Genomic DNA, 19,092 nt, shown 5'->3' with positions numbered 1-19,092 from the left:
ACCATGTTTTAGTGATGTTGGTTGAGGGATAAATATTGGCCCAGGACACCGGGGAGAACTCCCCCTGCTCTTCTTCGAAATAGTGCCCGTGGGATCTTTTACATCCACCTGAGAGAGCAGACGGGGCCACAGTTTAACATCTCATCCAAAAGACGGCACCTCCGACAGGGCAGCACTCCCTCATCACTGCACAGTGAGCGTCAGCCTAGCTTTATGAGCTCAAGTCCCTGGAGTGGGACTGCGAACCCACAACCTTCTGATTCAGAGGCGAGAGTGCTACCCACTGAACCACAGCTGACACAGGTTTATCGCATTGCTGTTTGTGGGAGCTTGCTGTGCGCAAATTGGCTGCCGCATTTCCCTACATTACAACAGTGACCACACTTCAAAAAGTACTTCATTGACTGTAAAGCGCTTTGGGACGTCCTGAGGTGGTGAAAGGCGCTATAGAAATGCCAGTCTTCCTTTCTCTCTCTTGCCAGTGATGGGTCAGGAGGAACTCCCTGGGTCAGGGTTTACTTGTGCTTTTATTCCCATCTTCAACTCTCCAGCCAGCTACATTTTATTCTGCTCAAAGATGTCCCACAAACAGCAATGAGATAATGATCTGTGCTTGTTATGTTGATCAAGGGATAAATATTGGTCCCAGGACACCAGGGAGAACTCCCCAGCTCTTCCAGCTAGTGGGCGGCAATGTTCCTGTTAAGCTGCGGCCTGGAGGTCCCGCGCAGCCGGCTCATCGGCTTTTAAATGGAAAAACCGCGCATGCCCGGGAATTTGAACGGGACGCGCAGCCCGTTAAAGGGGCCCCGCACCCAAACAAAATTTGAGGTGAAATTGGTGGGCGGTGGGATCTTTTACTGAGAGGGCAGACGGGGGCCTGGGTTTAATGCCCGAACCGAGAGACCACCCCGGTGATCGGTGGGAATCCGTCCTCGCGTCTCGCCAGCATCCTCGGCTGGTCGCTCGCCCCGAGCGGAGAGACATCCAGGTTGGACCGCCCTGCCTCGCCGGCCGTGACTTTCAGCTAGGTCCGGGGAGCGGGCTATGGGCGGGAGGTGGGGTGTGGGGAGGTGGAGTGGAGGTGGGGCGTGGGGAGGTGGGGGTGTGGGGAGGTGGGGATGTGGGGAGGTGGGGTGTGGGGCGTGGGGAGGTGGGGTGTGGGGAGGTGGGGCGTGGGGAGGTGGGGGTGTGGGGTGTGGGGAGGTGGGGGTGTGGGGAGGTGGGGCGTGGGGAGGTGGGGGTGTGGGGAGGTGGGGGTGTGGGGAGGTGGGGCGTGGGGAGGTGGGGCGTGGGGAGGTGGGGGTGTGGGGAGGTGGGGTGTGGGGAGGTGGGGGTGTGGGGAGGTGGGGTGTGGGGCGGTGGGGCATGGGGAGGTGGGGGTGTGGGGAGGTGGGGGTGTGGGGAGGTGGGATGTGGGGAGGTGGGGTGTGGGGCGTGGGGAGGTGGGGGTGTGGGGAGGTGGGGTGTGGGGAGGTGGGGTGTGGGGAGGTGGGGTGTGGGAGGTGTGTGGGAGGTGGGGAGGAGGTGTGGTGTGGGGAAGTGGGGTGTGGGGTGTGGTGTGGGGAGGTGGGGTGTGGTGTGGGGAGGTGGGGCGTGGGGTGTGGGGAGGTGGGGAGCGATCGCGACTCCATTGTATTCGGCGGGAGGAACCATTCCTGGTTGCAGAGGCTGCGGAAGAGTCCCGAGCAGAGCAGGCCCGACACCAACATCATTCATCGCCAACTCATTTCTGGATGAATCACACAGCCACTGAAGGAGGCCATTCGGCCCATTGTGCCTGTGCCGGCTCTTTGAAAGAGCTCTCATAAGAACATAAGAACATAAGAAATAGGAGCAGGAGTAGGCCAATCGGCCCCTCGAGCCTGCTCCGCCATTCAATAAGATCATGGCTGATCTGATCCTAACCGCCAATCCACTATCACAGAACCATCTCCTGAATCTAACAGAATTAGACACACGAAATAGGAGCAGGATCAGGCTACACGGCCCCTGGGCCCGCTCCGCTACCCACAGGGCCATGACCGATCCGAACCTAGACTCATGTCCAATTTCCTGCCCGCTCCCCGTAACCTTTAATTCCCTTTACTTCTAGGAAACTGTCTATTTCTGTTTTAAATTTATGTAATGATGTAGCTTCTACCGCTTTTTGGGGCAGCATATTCCATGGACCTACCACCCTCTGAGTGAAGTAGTTCCTCCTCATCTCAGTTTTGAAAGAGCAGCCCCTTATTCTAAGACTATGCCCCCTAGTTCTAGTTTCACCCATCATCGGGAACATCTTCCCCGCATCCGCCCGATCCAACCCCTTCACAATCTTATATGTTTCAATAAGATCGCCTCTCATTCTTCTGAACTCCAATGAGTAGAGTCCCAATCTACTCAACCTCTCCTCATATGTCCATCCCCTCATCCCCGGGATTAGTCCAATTAGTCCCACTCCCCCTACTCTTTCCCCAAATGATGGGCTTCTTTGAACATACGAACAATGACGGACAGGTAAAGACCCTCTGGTCCATGCAGCCTGTCCCACACTATTGCGATACCTTGTGTATCACAATATATCCACACTCCATCCCACCCAAAACCATGGTATCTCTCGGGAGAGGCAAAAAACCAGATAGAAAAACCTAGGCCAATTTGGGAAAGAAAATCTGGGACATTCCTCTCTGACCCAGCTAGGTGATCGAAACTAGTCCAGGAAATCACACTGGCCCGGAATTTCCTGCAGTGCCGACCTTCTGCAAGAGGTGATCTCTGCTCCAGCCAGGAACAGGTCCAGCTCTCGCTTGAAGGAATTCAGCGAGTCGGCCTCCACTGCCCGAGCCGGCAGCCTGTTCCAGGAGGTCCACTATTCTCTGGAAAAAGAACCACCTCCTGACTCTAATTCAACAGGCCTCAGGCCCGTAATTTACATATTTAAGAGACCCGACCATCGGGACGCTTGGAGACGGTGCAACGAAGGTTGACTAGATTGATTCCTGGGATGAGAGGGCTGTCCTATGCGGAGAGATTGTGTAGAATGGGCCTATACTCTCTGGAGTTTAGAAGAATGAGAGGTGATCTCATGGGCCTATACTCTCTGGAGTTTAGAAGAATGAGAGGTGATCTCATTGAAACATATTGAGGGCTTGACAGGGTAGATGCTGAGAGGCGGTTTCCCCTGGCTGGAGAGTCTAGAACCAGGGGTCACAGTCTCAGGATAAGGGGTCGGCCATTTAGGACCGAGATGAGGAGGAATTTCTTCACTCAGAGGGTGGTGGATCTTTGGAATTCTCTGCCCCAGAGAGCTGTGGATGCTGAGTCTTTGAGTATATTCAAGGCTGAGATCGATAGATTTTTGGACTCGAGGGGCATCAAGGGATCTGGAGATTGGGCGGGAGAGTGGAGTTGAGGTCGAAGATCAGCCATGATCTTATTGAATGGTGCAGCAGGCTCGAGGGGCCTCATGGCCGACTCCTGGCTCCTAATTCTTATGTTCTTATGTAATAAAAAAGGGCCCCTGACGAATTTAGCAGTGGGACCATCGCCGGCGGAGATTGGGCGCGGTCAGTGCCAGTGCTACACTGGGGTGCGTTGCACCCGTTTTACGCCAAACATTCACGTGTATTTTCTTTTCCCCTTTTTGGGCAACTGACTTCAAAATACAGCAGCTGGCTAAAAACATCTGTAGACGAATTCAAGAGCCTTTCATTATTCATTCGGCATTGTCCTGCTACAGGTTGAAATGTTTTAGAATCATAGAATCCTACAGCACTGGAGGAGGCCATTCGGCCCATCGTGCCTGAGCCGGCTCTTTGAAAGAGCTCTCCAATTCTCCAATTAGTCCCACCGCCCCCCCCCACCGCTCTTACCTCATATCCCTGCAAATTGTTTTCTTTCAAGTATTTATCCAATTCCCTTTTGAAAGTTATTATTGAATCTGTTTCCACCGCCCTTTCAGGCAGCACGTTCCAGATCATCATAACTCGCTGCGTAAAAACATTCTCATCTCCCCCTCTGGTTCTTTTGCCAATCACCTGCAATCTGTGTCCTCTGGTTACCGACCCTCCCGCCTTATTTACTCTTTCAAAACCCCTTTATAATTTTGAACGCCTCTATTAAATCTCCCCTTAACCTTCTCTGCCTCCCTTTTTGCCACCAGTTTTTCCCCGTGTGTAAGATTGTACAATTAATGCAATCGCGATGAACACGAGGAGATGAACACACAGGCGGTGACGCTGTTGTCATTTTGCTTCATGGGTCGCGTCACCGCGGAAACCCGGTTAAGTCACCGTGCATGTTTCTTGTATGAGGGGGCGCACTGCTAACTTGGTGTGCGGCGCGCCCGTTTCACACCAGGAGAAAACGGGCGCATACGCGTGGCCCGATTTCTGCCCCGATGGAGGGGCGTTGAGCCGAGGATTCCCCACTGACGGCACTTTCTTCCTCTTCCCGCCAGGTGATTAGCGAGTCTTCACAGCAACAACAGGAGACAGCTTAAACCCACGGACACAGACGCACGGAGAGCGTGACCCAACCTTTGACCCTTCCACGACCCCCACCCACCCCTCCCACGTCCCCCACCACCCCCACAACCGCCCGTCTACCAGATTAACAGTGACAGCACGCGTACCCGGAACAAAGTGCCTTGGAACCCAGTCGACAGGAGCTCCGATCCACTCTCGGCAAACAATCGTACGTCGCGTAGTGTTGGAGAGTCCAAGAGAAGAGTTCAACCGAAGAGAGGCAACAGGATTTCAAAATATTCACTGCATCCTTTTGAGAACTATGGTAGCTCTTTTGCATCATTTCAGATGTACTGTGTAACTATCTGGGACACAGGGATTTTCTGATTCGTATTTTATGTCCATGGTGTGATGAATAAATGTAGGATCAAGTATTGCGCATGGATAGGTTATCAATAGTACTTCCAATTTCAAATCAGGCTGTTTCCATTTAATATCTGTACAATGGGACCTAGAAGTGATCGTGGGGGCGACATTGGCAGTCGAATATGATCATTTCCCTCTCTCCTGTTACCCTAGTGCGAGCGTTTACCATTTTATTTTAAGCGACTTACTGGTGGGCTGGATCCGGCCGTTAGCTAATCGGCAGCCCGTTTTACACCCGACCCCGCCCGGTTTTCTTCTCCGGGCGAAGTCGTAGGAACCATGGAAAAGAAAGTCGGGATCGGGGATGAGGAACGGACTGGCGATTCGCCCTCGCTCCCCCCCCCCGCCAACGCCCGGTTTCAGCCCTAAGAGTCTCTGCCGAAATGGTGGGCAGAGGAATGTCGCCCCAAAGCCTTCCTCCGCTCCCGTTACCCCGCGTTTGTAGCATTCAGGCAAAGTTTCTCTTGTACTGCGACGCGTCGCCACCACGGTTAGTCCAACGGTAGACGGACCAGCCCACCCCAAAACAAAGAGGCTGCTTTGTCGCTGCGCCTTGCCCACCTACTGATGTGACGTGACGTCTTAGGTTGGACGTGTTTACATCTTTTGACCTTCTCCCCCGCCCCCAGTGAATCTTCTCCAAACCAACCACCCGTGCGCAAGGCACATTCGCTGGGCTGGATAGGCAGCCCCCTTTGTTCTCATTGGTTGATCGGTTGATCATGCTTGTTTGTCAGATGTGGATAGTTGGGGGCAGTTTTGATTGCGATGGTCATGTTCTTTATCACATAGAATTTACAGCACAGAAACAGGCCATTCGGCCCAACTGGTCCGTGCCAGTGTTTATGCTCCACACGAGCCTCCTCCCTCCCCCTCCTTGAGCTCACTCTGTCAGCATATCCTTCGATTCCTTTCTCCCTCATCCAGCTTCCCCTTCAAAGGCACCTCTGCTATTCACCTCGACTACTCCCCGTGGCGGCGAGTTCCACATTCTAAACACTCTCTGGGTAAAGAAGTCTCTCCTGAAACGTGTGGGGCACTTGATGGGGTCGCAGAGACAGGGGGCTTTTGCTCCATTCCGACTTGGGATGGATTCAAAACAGAGGTGAAAGGACAGCATTCTAACCCTGCATCCCCACCCACCCGGACCCCCGCACCACCCCCTTTTCAGTTAGCTCTCTCACTCCGACCAATACCGATGCCTCTCAGCCCATCGTACTAACCATCGGACTAGACGTAAAGATCAGGTTGGCAGGTATTCGATGCTCCTTTTCGCTCCCCGCTTAACTGATCACTTGTGACGCCGGGACTGGGCAATCAACATTACCCGTTACTGACACAGGTCAATAGCTTCCTCTGTGACCTTTACGAAGAAATTCTGACGTTTCACTGTTCAGTTTCATTTGTCTGTGATTGGAAAGGATTAAATATGAATTGTTTCTGCTTTGTTCTTCTTTCGCACTAACGCCACTCAGTATTGTTATCAGGGGCAATAAGCCAAAACCAATCATATCGCTGCTCGCAGCATTTAAGAGGTTAAAAGGTGCCTGAATAAAAATTCATGGATAAAAATGTATTTCCTTTCCTTTTTTGAAGCAACTGGTTTCAAAATATAGCAGACGACTAAAACAACATTTTCAGGCCAATCCAAGAGCCATTTCGGCATTTTCATGCTATTGGTTGAACTATTTTAGGATCATACAGCATAGGAGTCCAGTGCCTGTTCCGGCTCTTTGAAAGAACTCTCCAATTAGCCCCGCTCCCTCTGCTCTTTCCCCACAGCCCTGCAAAGGTTTCCCTTTCAACTTATCCAATTTGAAAGTTATTATTGAATCTGCTTCCACCGGCCTTTCAGGCAGCGCATTCCAGATCACAACAACTGGCTGCATTAAAAAACATTCTCCTCATCTCCCCTCTGGTTCTTTTGCCAATTATCTTCAATCTGTGTCCTCTGGTTACCGACCCTCCTGCCACTGGAAACCGTTTCTCCCTATCCAATCTATCAAAACGCATCATGATTTTGAACACCTCCATTAAATCTCCCCTTAACCTTTCCTTTTATTCCCCATGTGTAATATTGTACAATTAGCGCAGTTGTGCCGAACATGAGGAGATGAACACAAAGGCGTTGAGGCTGTTGACTTCTTGTATTATGGGTTGTGTCACTGCGGAAACCCGGTTGACTTACCCTGTATAAGAAGATGAGACATAGGAGCAGGAGGAGGTCATTCGGCCCCTCGAGCCTGCTCTGCCATTCAATAAGATCATGGCTGATCTGATCTTGGCCTCAACTCCACTTCCCTGCCCGCTCCCCATAACCCTTGACTCCCTTACCATTCAGAAACCTGTCTATCTCCACCTTAAATTTATTCAATGACCCAGCCTCCACCGCTCTCTGGGGCAGAGAATTCCACAGATTCACGACCCTCTGAGAGAAGAAATTCCTCCTCATTTCCGTTTTAAATGTATGCCCCCCCCCTTATTCTGAAACTGTGCCCCTGTGGTAAACCACTGTATTGTATATTGCCACCTCTGGGTGGCGCTGTGTATGGAGGCATGCCTCAGCTGACTCCACCCACCACTGTGTGGGTTTCGTTCAGACTTGTTCAGTCACTCACGAAGAAGCATGGTCTCTTCTTAGCTAATAAAAGCCTTATTCATCTCTTCTTTCGACTCATCATCTCTTCTTCGACTCATCACCTTTTATGAAGTAATTGATAAGCGTATCAATTTTATTAGCTAAAAGTTAAATGGCGACACCTGAGGAGCAACAACAGCAACGGATACAGCAGACATTGCTGAGAGCCCTCAGACCACCACGCCTGGACCTCGACCCTCAAGATGTGGGTGCATCAGCCAAGTTTGAACACTGGCTGAGCTGCTTTGAATCCTTCCTCGCAATCTCACAGGTTACAGAGGAGGATCACAAACTGAAAATTTTGACCGCCCAGGTGAGCCATCAAGTATATATGCTAATCCGGGACTCTAATACGTACGTGGCGGCCCTCGAGCTACTAAAAGGGCAATATACGCGCCCAGTGAACACAATTTACGCCCGACACCTCTTGGGATCCCGCAGGCAGCAACCGGGAGAATCGGTAGGGGCATTTGCACGGGCGCTACTGGCACTCTGCAGAGACTGCGATTGTAAAGCGGTAACGGCTGTGGAGCACGCGCAGGGACTCGCCTGTGATGCCTTCGTCAGGGGCCTCCAGTCAGACCACACCCGGCAGAGACTGCTAGAAAGCAAGGAACCCGACCTGAAGACGGCCATTGCCCTTGCGCTCTCGTTAGAGGAGGCCCACCGAAACCTCGAGGCATACCCCCGTAACGGCGCCGAGACATGGCAATCGAAACCGTGGGACACGGGACCGCCGCCCCCGGCACCAACCGCTGCAGCGACCCAACCGAGACAGCAGCCTCCGGTAAGAACTGCTTCGATGCCCAGTAACCAGGCCCAAAAATGCTATTTCTGTGGCCAGTTAAAACATCCCAGAGCGCACTGCCCAGCTAAGACAGCTACCTGCTCGGGCTGCGGGAAGAAAGGCCATTACGCTAACGCCTGCAAGGGGAAGCCAGCCAGCAGCGCAGCGTGCGGGCCGTGGGAGCAGCCATCTTATCCGCCATTTTGTGTACCCCCGGCCGCATGGCATCCGCCGCCATCGTATCCAACGCACTCAACCGCCATTTCGTCACCGGAACCGACCACCGTCTCGGCGGATGACTATAGTGACTCACTAAGCCACATACTGGCCTCCGTGACGCTGGATCAAGGCCACCCTCACCATCTATCCAGCTCCATGATGGATATCGCGGTAAACGGCCGCGCCACCAGTTGCCTGATCGACAGCGGGAGCACAGAGAGTTTCGTCCACCCCGACACGGTACGTAGCCACTCCCTCACGATTCTGCCAACGCACCATCGCATTTCTATGGCGTCCAAGTCCCAGTCAATGGATATCAGCGGCTACTGTGTGGTGACCCTGTCAGTAGGGGGCACTGAATATCAAAAATTTAAACTGCTAGTCCTGCCCCGTCTTTGCGCTGCCGTCCTGCTAGGGTTGGATTTTCAGTGCCACCTTAAGAGTGTCACACTAGCATACGGTGGACCCCTCCCCCCACTCACAGTCTGCAACCAACAACTTTTAAATCGCCCGCTGCAAACCACCTGCAGCCTTTCCACATTAAAAGTCCCCCCCCCTCCCCTGTTCGCTAACCTCACCCGCGACTGTAAACCCATCGCTACCAAAAGCAGGCGGTACAGTGCCGGGGACAGAGCTTTTATCAGCTCTGAGGTGGAGCGGCTCTTGAAGGAGGGCATTATCGAAGGTAGCACTAGCCCCTGGCGAGCCCAGGTTGTAGTCGTTAAAACCACTGCAAAACGCCGCATGGTAATCGACTACAGCCAAACCATAAACCGGTACACCCAGCTGGACGCGTACCCCCTCCCTCGCATATCTGATATGGTCAATCAGATTGCGCAATACAAGGTATTCTCCACCATCGACCTTAAGTCAGCGTACCACCAGCTGCCCATCTGCCATGAGGACCGCCAGTATACTGCCTTCGAGGCAAACGGCCGCCTCTACCACTTCCTTAGGGTCCCCTTCGGCGTCACCAACGGGGTTTTGGTCTTCCAGAGGGAGATGGACCGAATGGTTGACCAGAACGCGCTGCGGGCAACCTTCCCCTATTTGGATAACGTCACCATCTGCGGCCACGACCAGCAGGACCACGACGTTAATCTAGCAAATTTCCTCCGTACGGCCCAACGGCTGAACCTAACGTACAATAAGGAAAAATGTATGTTTCACACCAAGCGCCTGGCCATCCTCGGCTGCGTGGTGGAGAACGGAGTCATCGGGCCCGACCCCGACAGAATGCGCCCCCTAATGGAGCTACCCCTTCCCCACTGCCAAAAAGCACTGAAGAGATGCCTGGGGTTTTTCTCCTACTACGCCCAGTGGGTGCCCCTCTATGCAGACAAAGCCAGGCCCCTCATCAAAGCCACCTCCTTCCCCCTGACACCAGAGGCGTGTGCAGCCTTCACTCTTATCAAGAACGATATCGCGAAGGCCGCAATGCACGCGGTGGATGAGTCCATCCCCTTCCAAGTGGAGAGCGATGCCTCCGACTTCGCCCTAGCCGCGACCCTTAACCAGGCGGGCAGACCCGTGGCCTTTTTCTCAAGGACCCTCCAGGGCCCCGAGACGAGACACTCCTCCGTCGAAAAGGAGGCCCAGGCTATTGTAGAAGCGGTGCGTCACTGGAGGCATTACCTGGCCGGGAAACGATTTACCCTGCTCACTGACCAGCGTTCAGTAGCTTTTATGTTTAATAATAAGCAGAGGGGTAAAATCAAGAACGACAAGATCTTGAGGTGGAGAATCGAACTCTCCACCTACAATTATGATATCTTGTATCGGCCAGGGAAACTCAATGAGCCCCCAGATGCCCTATCACGTGGTACATGCGCCAACGCGCAGAGTGATAGGCTGCAGTCCCTCCACAATGACCTCTGCCACCCGGGGGTCACCAGGTTTTTCCATTTTATCAAATCCCGTAACCTGCCCTACTCCATCGAGGAGGTCAGGACCATGACCAAGAGCTGCCAAATCTGCGCCGAGTGCAAACCGCACTTCTATAGGCCGGACAGAGCAAGCCTGATCAAGGCCACCCGCCACTTCGAACGCCTGAGCGTCGATTTTAAAGGGCCCCTCCCCTCCGCTGACCGCAATGTGTACTTCCTCAACATAGTTGATGAGTACTCCCGTTTCCCCTTTGCCATCCCTTGCCCAGACATGACCAGTACCACGGTCATCAAGTGTCTGAATGACATCTTCGCTCTGTTCGGGTTCCCCAGCTATATACATAGCGACAGGGGCTCATCGTTCATGAGCGACGAACTTCGGCAGTACCTGCTAACAAGAGGTATCGCCACGAGCAGGACCACCAGTTACAACCCCCGGGGGAACGGCCAGGTGGAAAGGGAGAACGCGACGGTTTGGAAGGCAGTCCTCTTAGCACTAAAATCTAAGGGCCTTCCGACCTCCCGCTGGCAGGAGGTCCTCCCTGCAGCGCTTCACTCCATTCGGTCACTGCTTTGTACTGCCACTAATGCGACCCCTCATGAGAAAATGTTCGTTTTCCCCCGGAAGTCTACATCGGGAACCTCGCTACCGGCATGGTTGACTTCTCCTGGGCCCGTCCTACTGCGGAGGCACGTGAGGACGCATAAAACGGACCCCCTGGTCGAGCGGGTGCACCTCCTACACGCCAACCCCCAGTATGCCTGGGTGACATACCCAGACGGGCGGGAGGACACGGTCTCCATACGAGATCTCGCACCCTCGGGTACCCCTGAATTACCACCGTTATCCCCCTTACCACCGTTATCCCCCTTACCACTGTTATCCCCCACCACCCCTCCCAACCCAACCCCTGCAGACGGCATGCCAAAGCCCCAGGAATCTTCGCCAACCACCCAGACACCAGACCCGACGTCGGATGCTGCAACACCACCGCCGCCACCACGACGATCAGGACGTCAGACAAGGCCTCCTGATAGACTTAACTTGTAGTACCCTTCACCCCGCCGGACTTCACATTAAACAAGGGGTGAATGTGGTAAACCACTGTATTGTATATTGCCACCTCTGGGTGGCGCTGTGTATGGAGGCATGCCTCAGCTGACTCCACCCACCACTGTGTGGGTTTCGTTCAGACTTGTTCAGTCACTCACGAAGAAGCATGGTCTCTTCTTAGCTAATAAAAGCCTTATTCATCTCTTCTTTCGACTCATCATCTCTTCTTCGACTCATCACCTTTTATGAAGTAATTGATAAGCGTATCAGCCCCCTAGTTCTAGATTCCCCCACGAGGGGAAACATCCTCTCAGCACCTACCCTGTCAAGCCCACTGGAAAGAGCCAGCTGCCATCCAAGACCCTCGAGGCCTCCGAACGTGCTCAATCCTGATTGACTTCACTTCCATTGCAAGAAAACATCGCGGCTGATCTCTATCTTAACTCTACCTTCCCGCCTTGGTTCCGTAACCTTTAATGCCCTCGCCTAACAAACGGGCTGCTTCAAAACAATCTGAGCATTAAGGGTGGGGATAAGGGAACAGAAATTTAACTGGACCAGCCACATAAATATTGTGGCTACGAAAAGCAGGTCAGAGGCTGGGTATTCTGCCTGGCTAGTCTCACCTCCTGACTCCCCAAAGCCTTTCCACCATCTACAAGGCACAAGTCAGGAGTGTGATGGAATACTCTCCACTTGCCTGGATGAGTGCAGCTCCAACAACACTCAAGGAGCTCGACACCATCCAGGATAAAGCAGCCCATTTGATTGGCACCCCATCCACCACCTTAAACATTCACTCCCTCCACCGGCGCACCGTGGCTGCAGTGTGTACCATCTACAAGATGCACTGCAGCAACTCACCAAGGCTTCTTCGGCAGCACCTCCCAAACCCGCGACCTCTTCCACCTAGAAGGACAAGGGCAGCAGGCGCATGGGAACACCGTCACCTCCAAGCTCCCCTCCAAGTCACACACCATCCTGACGTAGAAATATATCGGCCGTTCCTTCATCATCGCCGGGTCAAAATCCTGGAACTCCCTCTCTAACAGCACTGTGGGAGTACCTACACCACACGGACTGCAGCGGATCAAGAAGGCGGCTCACCACCACCTTCTCGAGGGCAACTAGGAATGGGCAATAAATGCTGGCCTTGCCAGCGACGCCCACATCCTAGAATCATAGAATGGTACAGCACAGAAGAGGGTGGGGGGAGGGGAGCAGGGGGAAGTGTTTAATTATGATGCTCTGGCCATCATGAGTATGGGGCAGGCTTGATGGACCAGGTGGTCTTTTCATTCCCGTCAATTTTGGACGGGGGAGAATCAGGGAAATAGGAAAATCCCATGGGCTACATTTGCCCCCTCACCTCCAAGCCCTGGCAATCAGACCTACAAATCCCAATCCCCGAATGCTGGCTGGTTGCTTGAATTCTGTGTGCCCCGGAGGTTTGCAAAGGGTCTGTTCTCAGCGTTACTGCTATGAGGGTTTTTCTCCGATACCGGTCCCCTGTTACACACAGTTCTTGGACGTCAGGATTTATAAGAACAAAATACACACGGCCCAGGGTTTTGGCTCAACCTTTGATTAGTTCGTTTATTGAACACACGCACACAATTACCTCCCCAGTATAAATCTCTACCATTTATATCAAGCTAACAACCCCAAAATATAAACCCCTATGCAAGGGTCATTTGCATCGACACAATATGACACAGTTAAACCCGTCCGCGATTTGACTCTTACATATAAAGTTACCCAGACTCAATCACAAAACCCTTATTGTGATCTGACTGAAACTCACAAACTTACTCAGACTCGATCATAAACGCCCCCGCTATGATTTGACTGAAACATACAATCACCGCTCCCGATCGGCCGTCTCCTGGAGTTCATTGTCGGCCCGAATCTTTCTGTTTGCTGTTCTGCCGTCGGTTTCCCCACACCACTGTCTTCGAAGTGATAACAACAGAAAACGCTGGAAAAACTCAGCAGGTCAGGCAACATCCGTGGAGAGAGAAATAGAGTCAATGTTTCCGGTCGAAACCCTTCGTCAGAACTGAGAAAAAAGGCAGGAAATGAAACAGATTAAAAGGCCAGTTTGGGGGCTGGGAAATGGGGGAGGGGATGAAAGAACAAAAGGGAAGTGAAGAGACATTAAGAGATATTCAAGGTGAGACGAGATGGTAATAGGACTGGTAAAGAAACAGACAATGGCTCTAGATGAAGTGTGAAATGCGCTGGCAGAGTGAGAGACAGCTGCCGTGTGGGAGAGAGAAAAGGAAAAGGCACAAACCAAAGGTGTGGATAAAAAATATAAAAATATAATAGGGGCCGAGGTTATGATCTGAAATTGTTGAACTCAATATTGAGTCCGGAAGGCTGAAGAGTGCCTAATCGGAAGATGAGGTGCTGTTCCTCGAGCTTACGCTGGGTTTCCGTGGATCAATGCAAGAGCCCGAGGACAGTGAGGTCCGAGTAGGAATGGGGCGGTGAATTAAAATGACAGGCGACCGGAAGCTCGGGGTCATCCTTACGGACTGAACGGAGGTGTTCCGCAAAGCGGTCACCCAATCTGCGTTTGGTCTCCCCAATGTAGAGGAGACCACATCGTGAGCAGCGAATACAGTATACTAGATTGCAAGAAGTACAAGTAAACCGCTGTTTCACCTGGAAGGGGTGTTTGGGGCCCTGGACAGTGGGAAGGGGGGAGGTATATGGGCACAGGAAGGTGCCGGGCGAAAGGGAACGGGTGTTGGGGGTGATAGAGGAGTGGACTAGGGTATCTCGGAGGGAGCGGTCCCTACGGAATGCTGAAAGGGGAGGGGAGGGTAAGATGCATTTGGTGGCGGGATCACGTTGGAGGTGACGGAAATGGCAGAGGATGATCCATTGAATGTGGAGGCTGGTGGGGTGAAAGGTGAGGACAAGGGGAGCCCTATCGTGGTTCCGGGAGGGAGGGGCAGGGGTGAGGGCAGAAGTGCGGGAGAAAGAACGGACACGGTCGAGGGCCGTGTCAACCACGGTAGAGGGGAATCCTCGGTTGAGGAAAAAGGAAGACATGTCGGAAGCACTGGTGTGGAAAGTGGCATCATCGGAGCAGATGCGGCAGAGAGGGAGAAACTGGGAGAATGGAATAGAGTCCTTACAGGAGGCGGGGTGGGAGGAAGTGTAGTCCAGGTAGCTGTGGGAGTCAGTGGGCTTGTAGTGAATGTTGGTCAATAACCTATTCCCAGAGATGGAGACGGAGAAGTCGAGGAAGGGAAGGGAAGGGAAGAGTCAGAGATGGACTATGTGAAGGTGAGGGAAGGGTGGAAATTGGAGGCAAAGTGAATGAAATTGTCTAGTTCAGGGCAAGAGCAGGAAACGGCACCGATACAGTCATCAATGTACCAGAAAAAGAGGTGAGGTGAATCTTCGAAGTGATCTTACTTTAAACCAAAACCAACTTGCAGTATCTTGACACACATTTCCTGGCCCCCCTCCTGAGCATACGTTGGCCGTTTCAAAATGTGTGAATTGTCCCTCGTATTGTCCATTGATTAGAGATACCTTTCTTGTTGTGTCCATCAATAGTAAGACACAGACTGCAGGAGAACGGTACAACAGCTGTTTACTCAACGTGGCTCACTCTGGAACTGAACTGTACAGATTACTACTCAGTGCTATATACAGGTGTGGTCACTGCCGGTACTGCAGGATACAGGAGCTGTAAAAAGTAGTTCCCCCCTTAAAGGTATATACATTACAATTCCTCCCCTTTTAGATTAACAGTGCCATAACACTCATTTAACAATTAAATATCAAACTAATTACAATTAACACTTTTAACATACAACGTTAGCTGAAAATAGTCCATTTATATATTCCGTCTTTGGGGAGGCTTTCTGATCCTTTCTGGATAGCGCCTTTCCCGAGTGTCTCGCTCTTGGTGCGGAGGCGATTCTGGCACCCTGTCGTCAGTTGGGTCATCAGCTTCCAATGCTACTGTTTCTGGGGTAGATACAACCTGTGCGTCGGGTTCCTCACCAGGTATGTATGGGCGAGGCATGGGGTTGACTTGTTCCTGTGACTCTAGGATCTGGTCAGCATGGCGTCTCACGATGTTCTCCCCAACGTCCACTGTGTACATTAGTGGCCCCTGCCGTGTGCATATCGTTCCTGGCTGCCATTTTTCTGTTCGGTAGTCGCGGGCCAAGACTGGTTGCCCTACATTGAAGGTCCTTGTTGGCTTCTCATGGATGTGCTGGAATTGCTTACTCTCAACATCTCTTCGTATGTTTGGTCTGAGCAAATCCAGGCGAGATCTTAACCTTCGGTTAAAGAACATCATGGCCGGGGCCTGGTTGGTGACTGCATGTGTCGCATTCTGGTAGGCGAACAGGAAATTGTCCACCTTATGCTGCAGCGGAATGTTGTCATTGTACATAGCCTTTATTGCCTTCTTAAAGGTTTGTACGAACCTCTCAGCCAATCCATTTGTGGCTGGATGATACGGGGCGGATGTGTAATGCCTTACCCCATTCTTCTTCATGAACCTCCGGAACTCTTCGGACACAAACTGTGGTCCGTTATCGGAGCAAATCTGTTCTGGCAAGCCGTTCCTGGCAAAAATGGTCCGTAAGACTGCAATAGTTTTCTCCGTGGTGGTGGAGGACATTTTGATGACCTCAGGCCATTTCGAGTGCGCATCCACGGCTATTAAAAACATTGAGTCCATGAATGGACCAGCAAAATCAATATGCACCCGTTGCCATGGAGATGAGGGCCACTCCCATGGGTGTAGAGGGGCATGTGGTGGTGCATTTTGGACTTTCTGGCATCCTGAGCAGCTCTTGGTCAGGTCCTCGATTTGTTTATCGATTCCCGGCCACCACACATAAGCCCTGGCAAGGCTTTTCATTTTTACCCCTCCCAGATGACCCTCATGAAGCTCATTGAGCACTCTATCCCTTAACTTGGGTGGAATTACCACTCGGGATCCACACATCAAGGTTCCCCGGCACACTGACAGCTGTTCTCTTCTTGTCGAGAATGCTGGCAACAGTGAGTCGCCATGTGCTGGCCATCCCTTCACCGTCAAATCATATACCTGAGACAGTGTCGGGTCATTTCGGGTCTCCTTTTCTATATGAGCGTTAGTTACCGGTAGGTATTCAACTATAGTCGAATGAAATATTTCGATAGGATCCACTGCTGGTGCTTCCTCCGCAGTAGGCAGTGGCAGGCGTGATAGCCCATCAGCATTTCCATGCTGTTTCGTGCCCTTATATTCAATCCCATAGTGGTGCGCCCCTAGAAAGAGTGACCATCTTTGTAGTCGTTGCGCAGTCATCACCGGAACGCCCTTCTTCGGATTAAAAATGGAGACAAGAGGCTGGTGGTCAGTCAGCAAGGTGAATTTCTGCCCGTGCAGATAGTGATTGAACTTTTTCACTCCCCACACTAGGCTGAGGGCCTCCTTGTCAATCTGGGCATAGTTACGCTCGGCTGAGGTTAGTGATCGTGACGCAAAGGCTATTGGCCTCTCTGAGCCGTCCGAGAATTTGTGCGACAGCACCGCTCCAATGCCGTAGGGTGACGCATCACACGCCAACCGAATTGGTAGTGCTGGGTTGAAATGGGCCAATACCTCTTTCGATGTGATTAGTGTTTTGCTCTTCTGGAAAGCTCGTTTACATTCGTCACTCCACTTCCATGGCACTCCAGTTTGCAGTAGGGTGTTCAGTGGGTGTAGTATTGTAGACAAATTTGGCAAGAACTTATGGTAGTAGTTTACCAGCCCGAGGAATGACCTCAGTTGTGACACGTTTTCCGGTGCTGGAGCCTTGACTACTGCCTCAATCTTTTCTGGGGACTTATGTAACCCCTCTTTATCGATAACGTGGCCACAATACGAGATCTGTTTTTTAAAAAACTCGCATTTGGGGCGGTTAGCTCGGAGCCCATATTCCTTCAATCTAGTGAGCACCTGCTCCAGGTTGGCGAGGTGATCACTGTCATTTTCGCCCGTGACCAGGATGTCGTCCAAATAACACTGGGTCCCTTGGATCCCTTGCAGGACTTGTTCCATTGCCCTTTGCCAAATAGCCGGAGCTGATGCTACCCCGAATACCAGCCGGTTGTATTGGTAGAGACCTTTATAGGTGTTGATTGTGAGGTATTTTTTTGATGCTTCTTCTACCTCCATTTGCAGATACGCCTGGGCCAGATCAATCTTAGTGAAGCGTTTCACTCCAGATAGCGAGGCGAAAATATCTACAATCCGCGGAAGTGGATAGTGCACGGTGTGAAGGACTGGGTTCACTGTTACCTTAAAGTCCCCACAGATGCGAACCTTCCTTGGTTCCCCAGGCGTGCTGCTCAATGACTTTTTCATCACAGGGACGATGGGTGTAGCCCACTTGCTCCAGTCTACCTTGGACAGTACTCCTGAACGTTCCAAACTCTCCAGCTCTGCTTCGACAGCTGGGCGGATCGCATAAGGTACCGGTCTGGCCTTAAAAAAATTTGGGCTTGCGTTTTCTTCGATTTTAATTGCTGTTGTCATGCCTTTTAATGTTCCGAGTCCTTGCTGGAACACTTTTTGTGCGTCGGTTAGGATCTTTGACTGTCGCCCAGGTGTGACGTCGTCATCCTTTTTGGCAGCCACAGTCAGTGCTTGTATGGAATGCCAATCCAGCTGTATTTTCCGGATCCATTCACGTCCCAGTAATGGTGGTCCACCATCTTGCAATACATACAGGTCTAGTTTTGGTGTTTCCTTACTGTTATATATAACGGTCACCCTTATTTTTCCTTTGGGGTAGACTTTTTGCCCCGTGTATGTCTTCAAAATAATTTTTGTGTCTCTCAAGGGTATGTGTGAGAATAGCCACTCGTAGTCCTGTCAGTTTATGACTGTTAGGGCTGATCCTGTGTCCAATTCCATTTTTACCTGGACTCCTGCTATCTTGAGAGTGACCCAAGTGGTTCGGTGATCCTCCATTTTGATCACATTATGTAGTTTCAGACAACTCAGCTCCCTGCTTTCGGAGTCGGTATCACTCTTTTGTTCGTCTGAACTATTCTCCGTCACCTTATGTACCTTCTTGTACTTTTCTTTTGGAGATTTCTTCTTGCTGGTTTTCTTTCCCGACCTGCAGACTCGTGCTATGTGTCCTACTTTTCCACACTGTCTGCACACTTTGTCTTTGAACCAGCAATCATTGTGGTCGTGTGTTGTTCTGGCGCAGCGATAGCACTTCTCTGTTCTGTATGACATTTCGTTTGTGCCATATTCTTGCGGTCTCTGTTGTATCACTGCAGCGCCCTGTGCTGCTGCTTCATATGATACCGCAATGCTGAAAGCCTTGTCCAGCGTAAGGTCCTTTTCAGATAAAAGCCGTTTCTGGGTTCCTTCACTTTGAAGCCCACACACAAACTTGTCCCTTAAGGTATCTGCCAGTCCCGTTCCAAACTGGCAGTGTTTCGATAGTTTGCGCAGTTCTGTTAAATATTCAGCATTGCTTTCATCCTTATGCTGGTTCCGTTTGTGAAACTTGAATCTTTCTGCTATCAGCAGCGGTGTGGGGTTTAAATGTACCTGTAGTATCGTCACTATGTCTCCAAAACTCTTTTCCACTGGCTTCGCT

The 19,092-nt window shown here is 51.7% G+C and overlaps 1 protein-coding gene and 1 long non-coding RNA gene across 2 annotated transcripts in view; both read left to right on the top strand.

The window, feature by feature from the left end:
- LOC147120625 (desmin-like) overlaps positions 1-6,313 on the top strand; it is a 63,411-nt gene extending 57,098 nt beyond the window's left edge. The window contains exon 9 of the mRNA XM_085986768.1: positions 4,442-6,313. Coding sequence (XP_085842894.1) covers positions 4,442-4,483 — 42 coding nt within the window. The 3' untranslated portion in view covers positions 4,484-6,313. The remainder of the gene's footprint in view (positions 1-4,441) is intronic.
- Positions 1,612-3,479, top strand: LOC147120626 (uncharacterized). Its single transcript, XR_015078214.1, has 2 exons — positions 1,612-3,059; positions 3,105-3,479. It is a non-coding gene; the product is annotated as an uncharacterized LOC147120626 (long non-coding RNA).
- Positions 6,314-19,092: the final 12,779 nt, after the last annotated feature.

Source organism: Somniosus microcephalus, chromosome 4 (genome assembly GCF_052327205.1).
Source record: "Somniosus microcephalus isolate GS21.2 chromosome 4, FLI_Smic_1.0, whole genome shotgun sequence".
Taxonomy (NCBI): Eukaryota; Metazoa; Chordata; class Chondrichthyes; order Squaliformes; family Somniosidae; genus Somniosus; species Somniosus microcephalus.
This window is presented reverse-complemented; position numbering and strand designations above follow the sequence as displayed.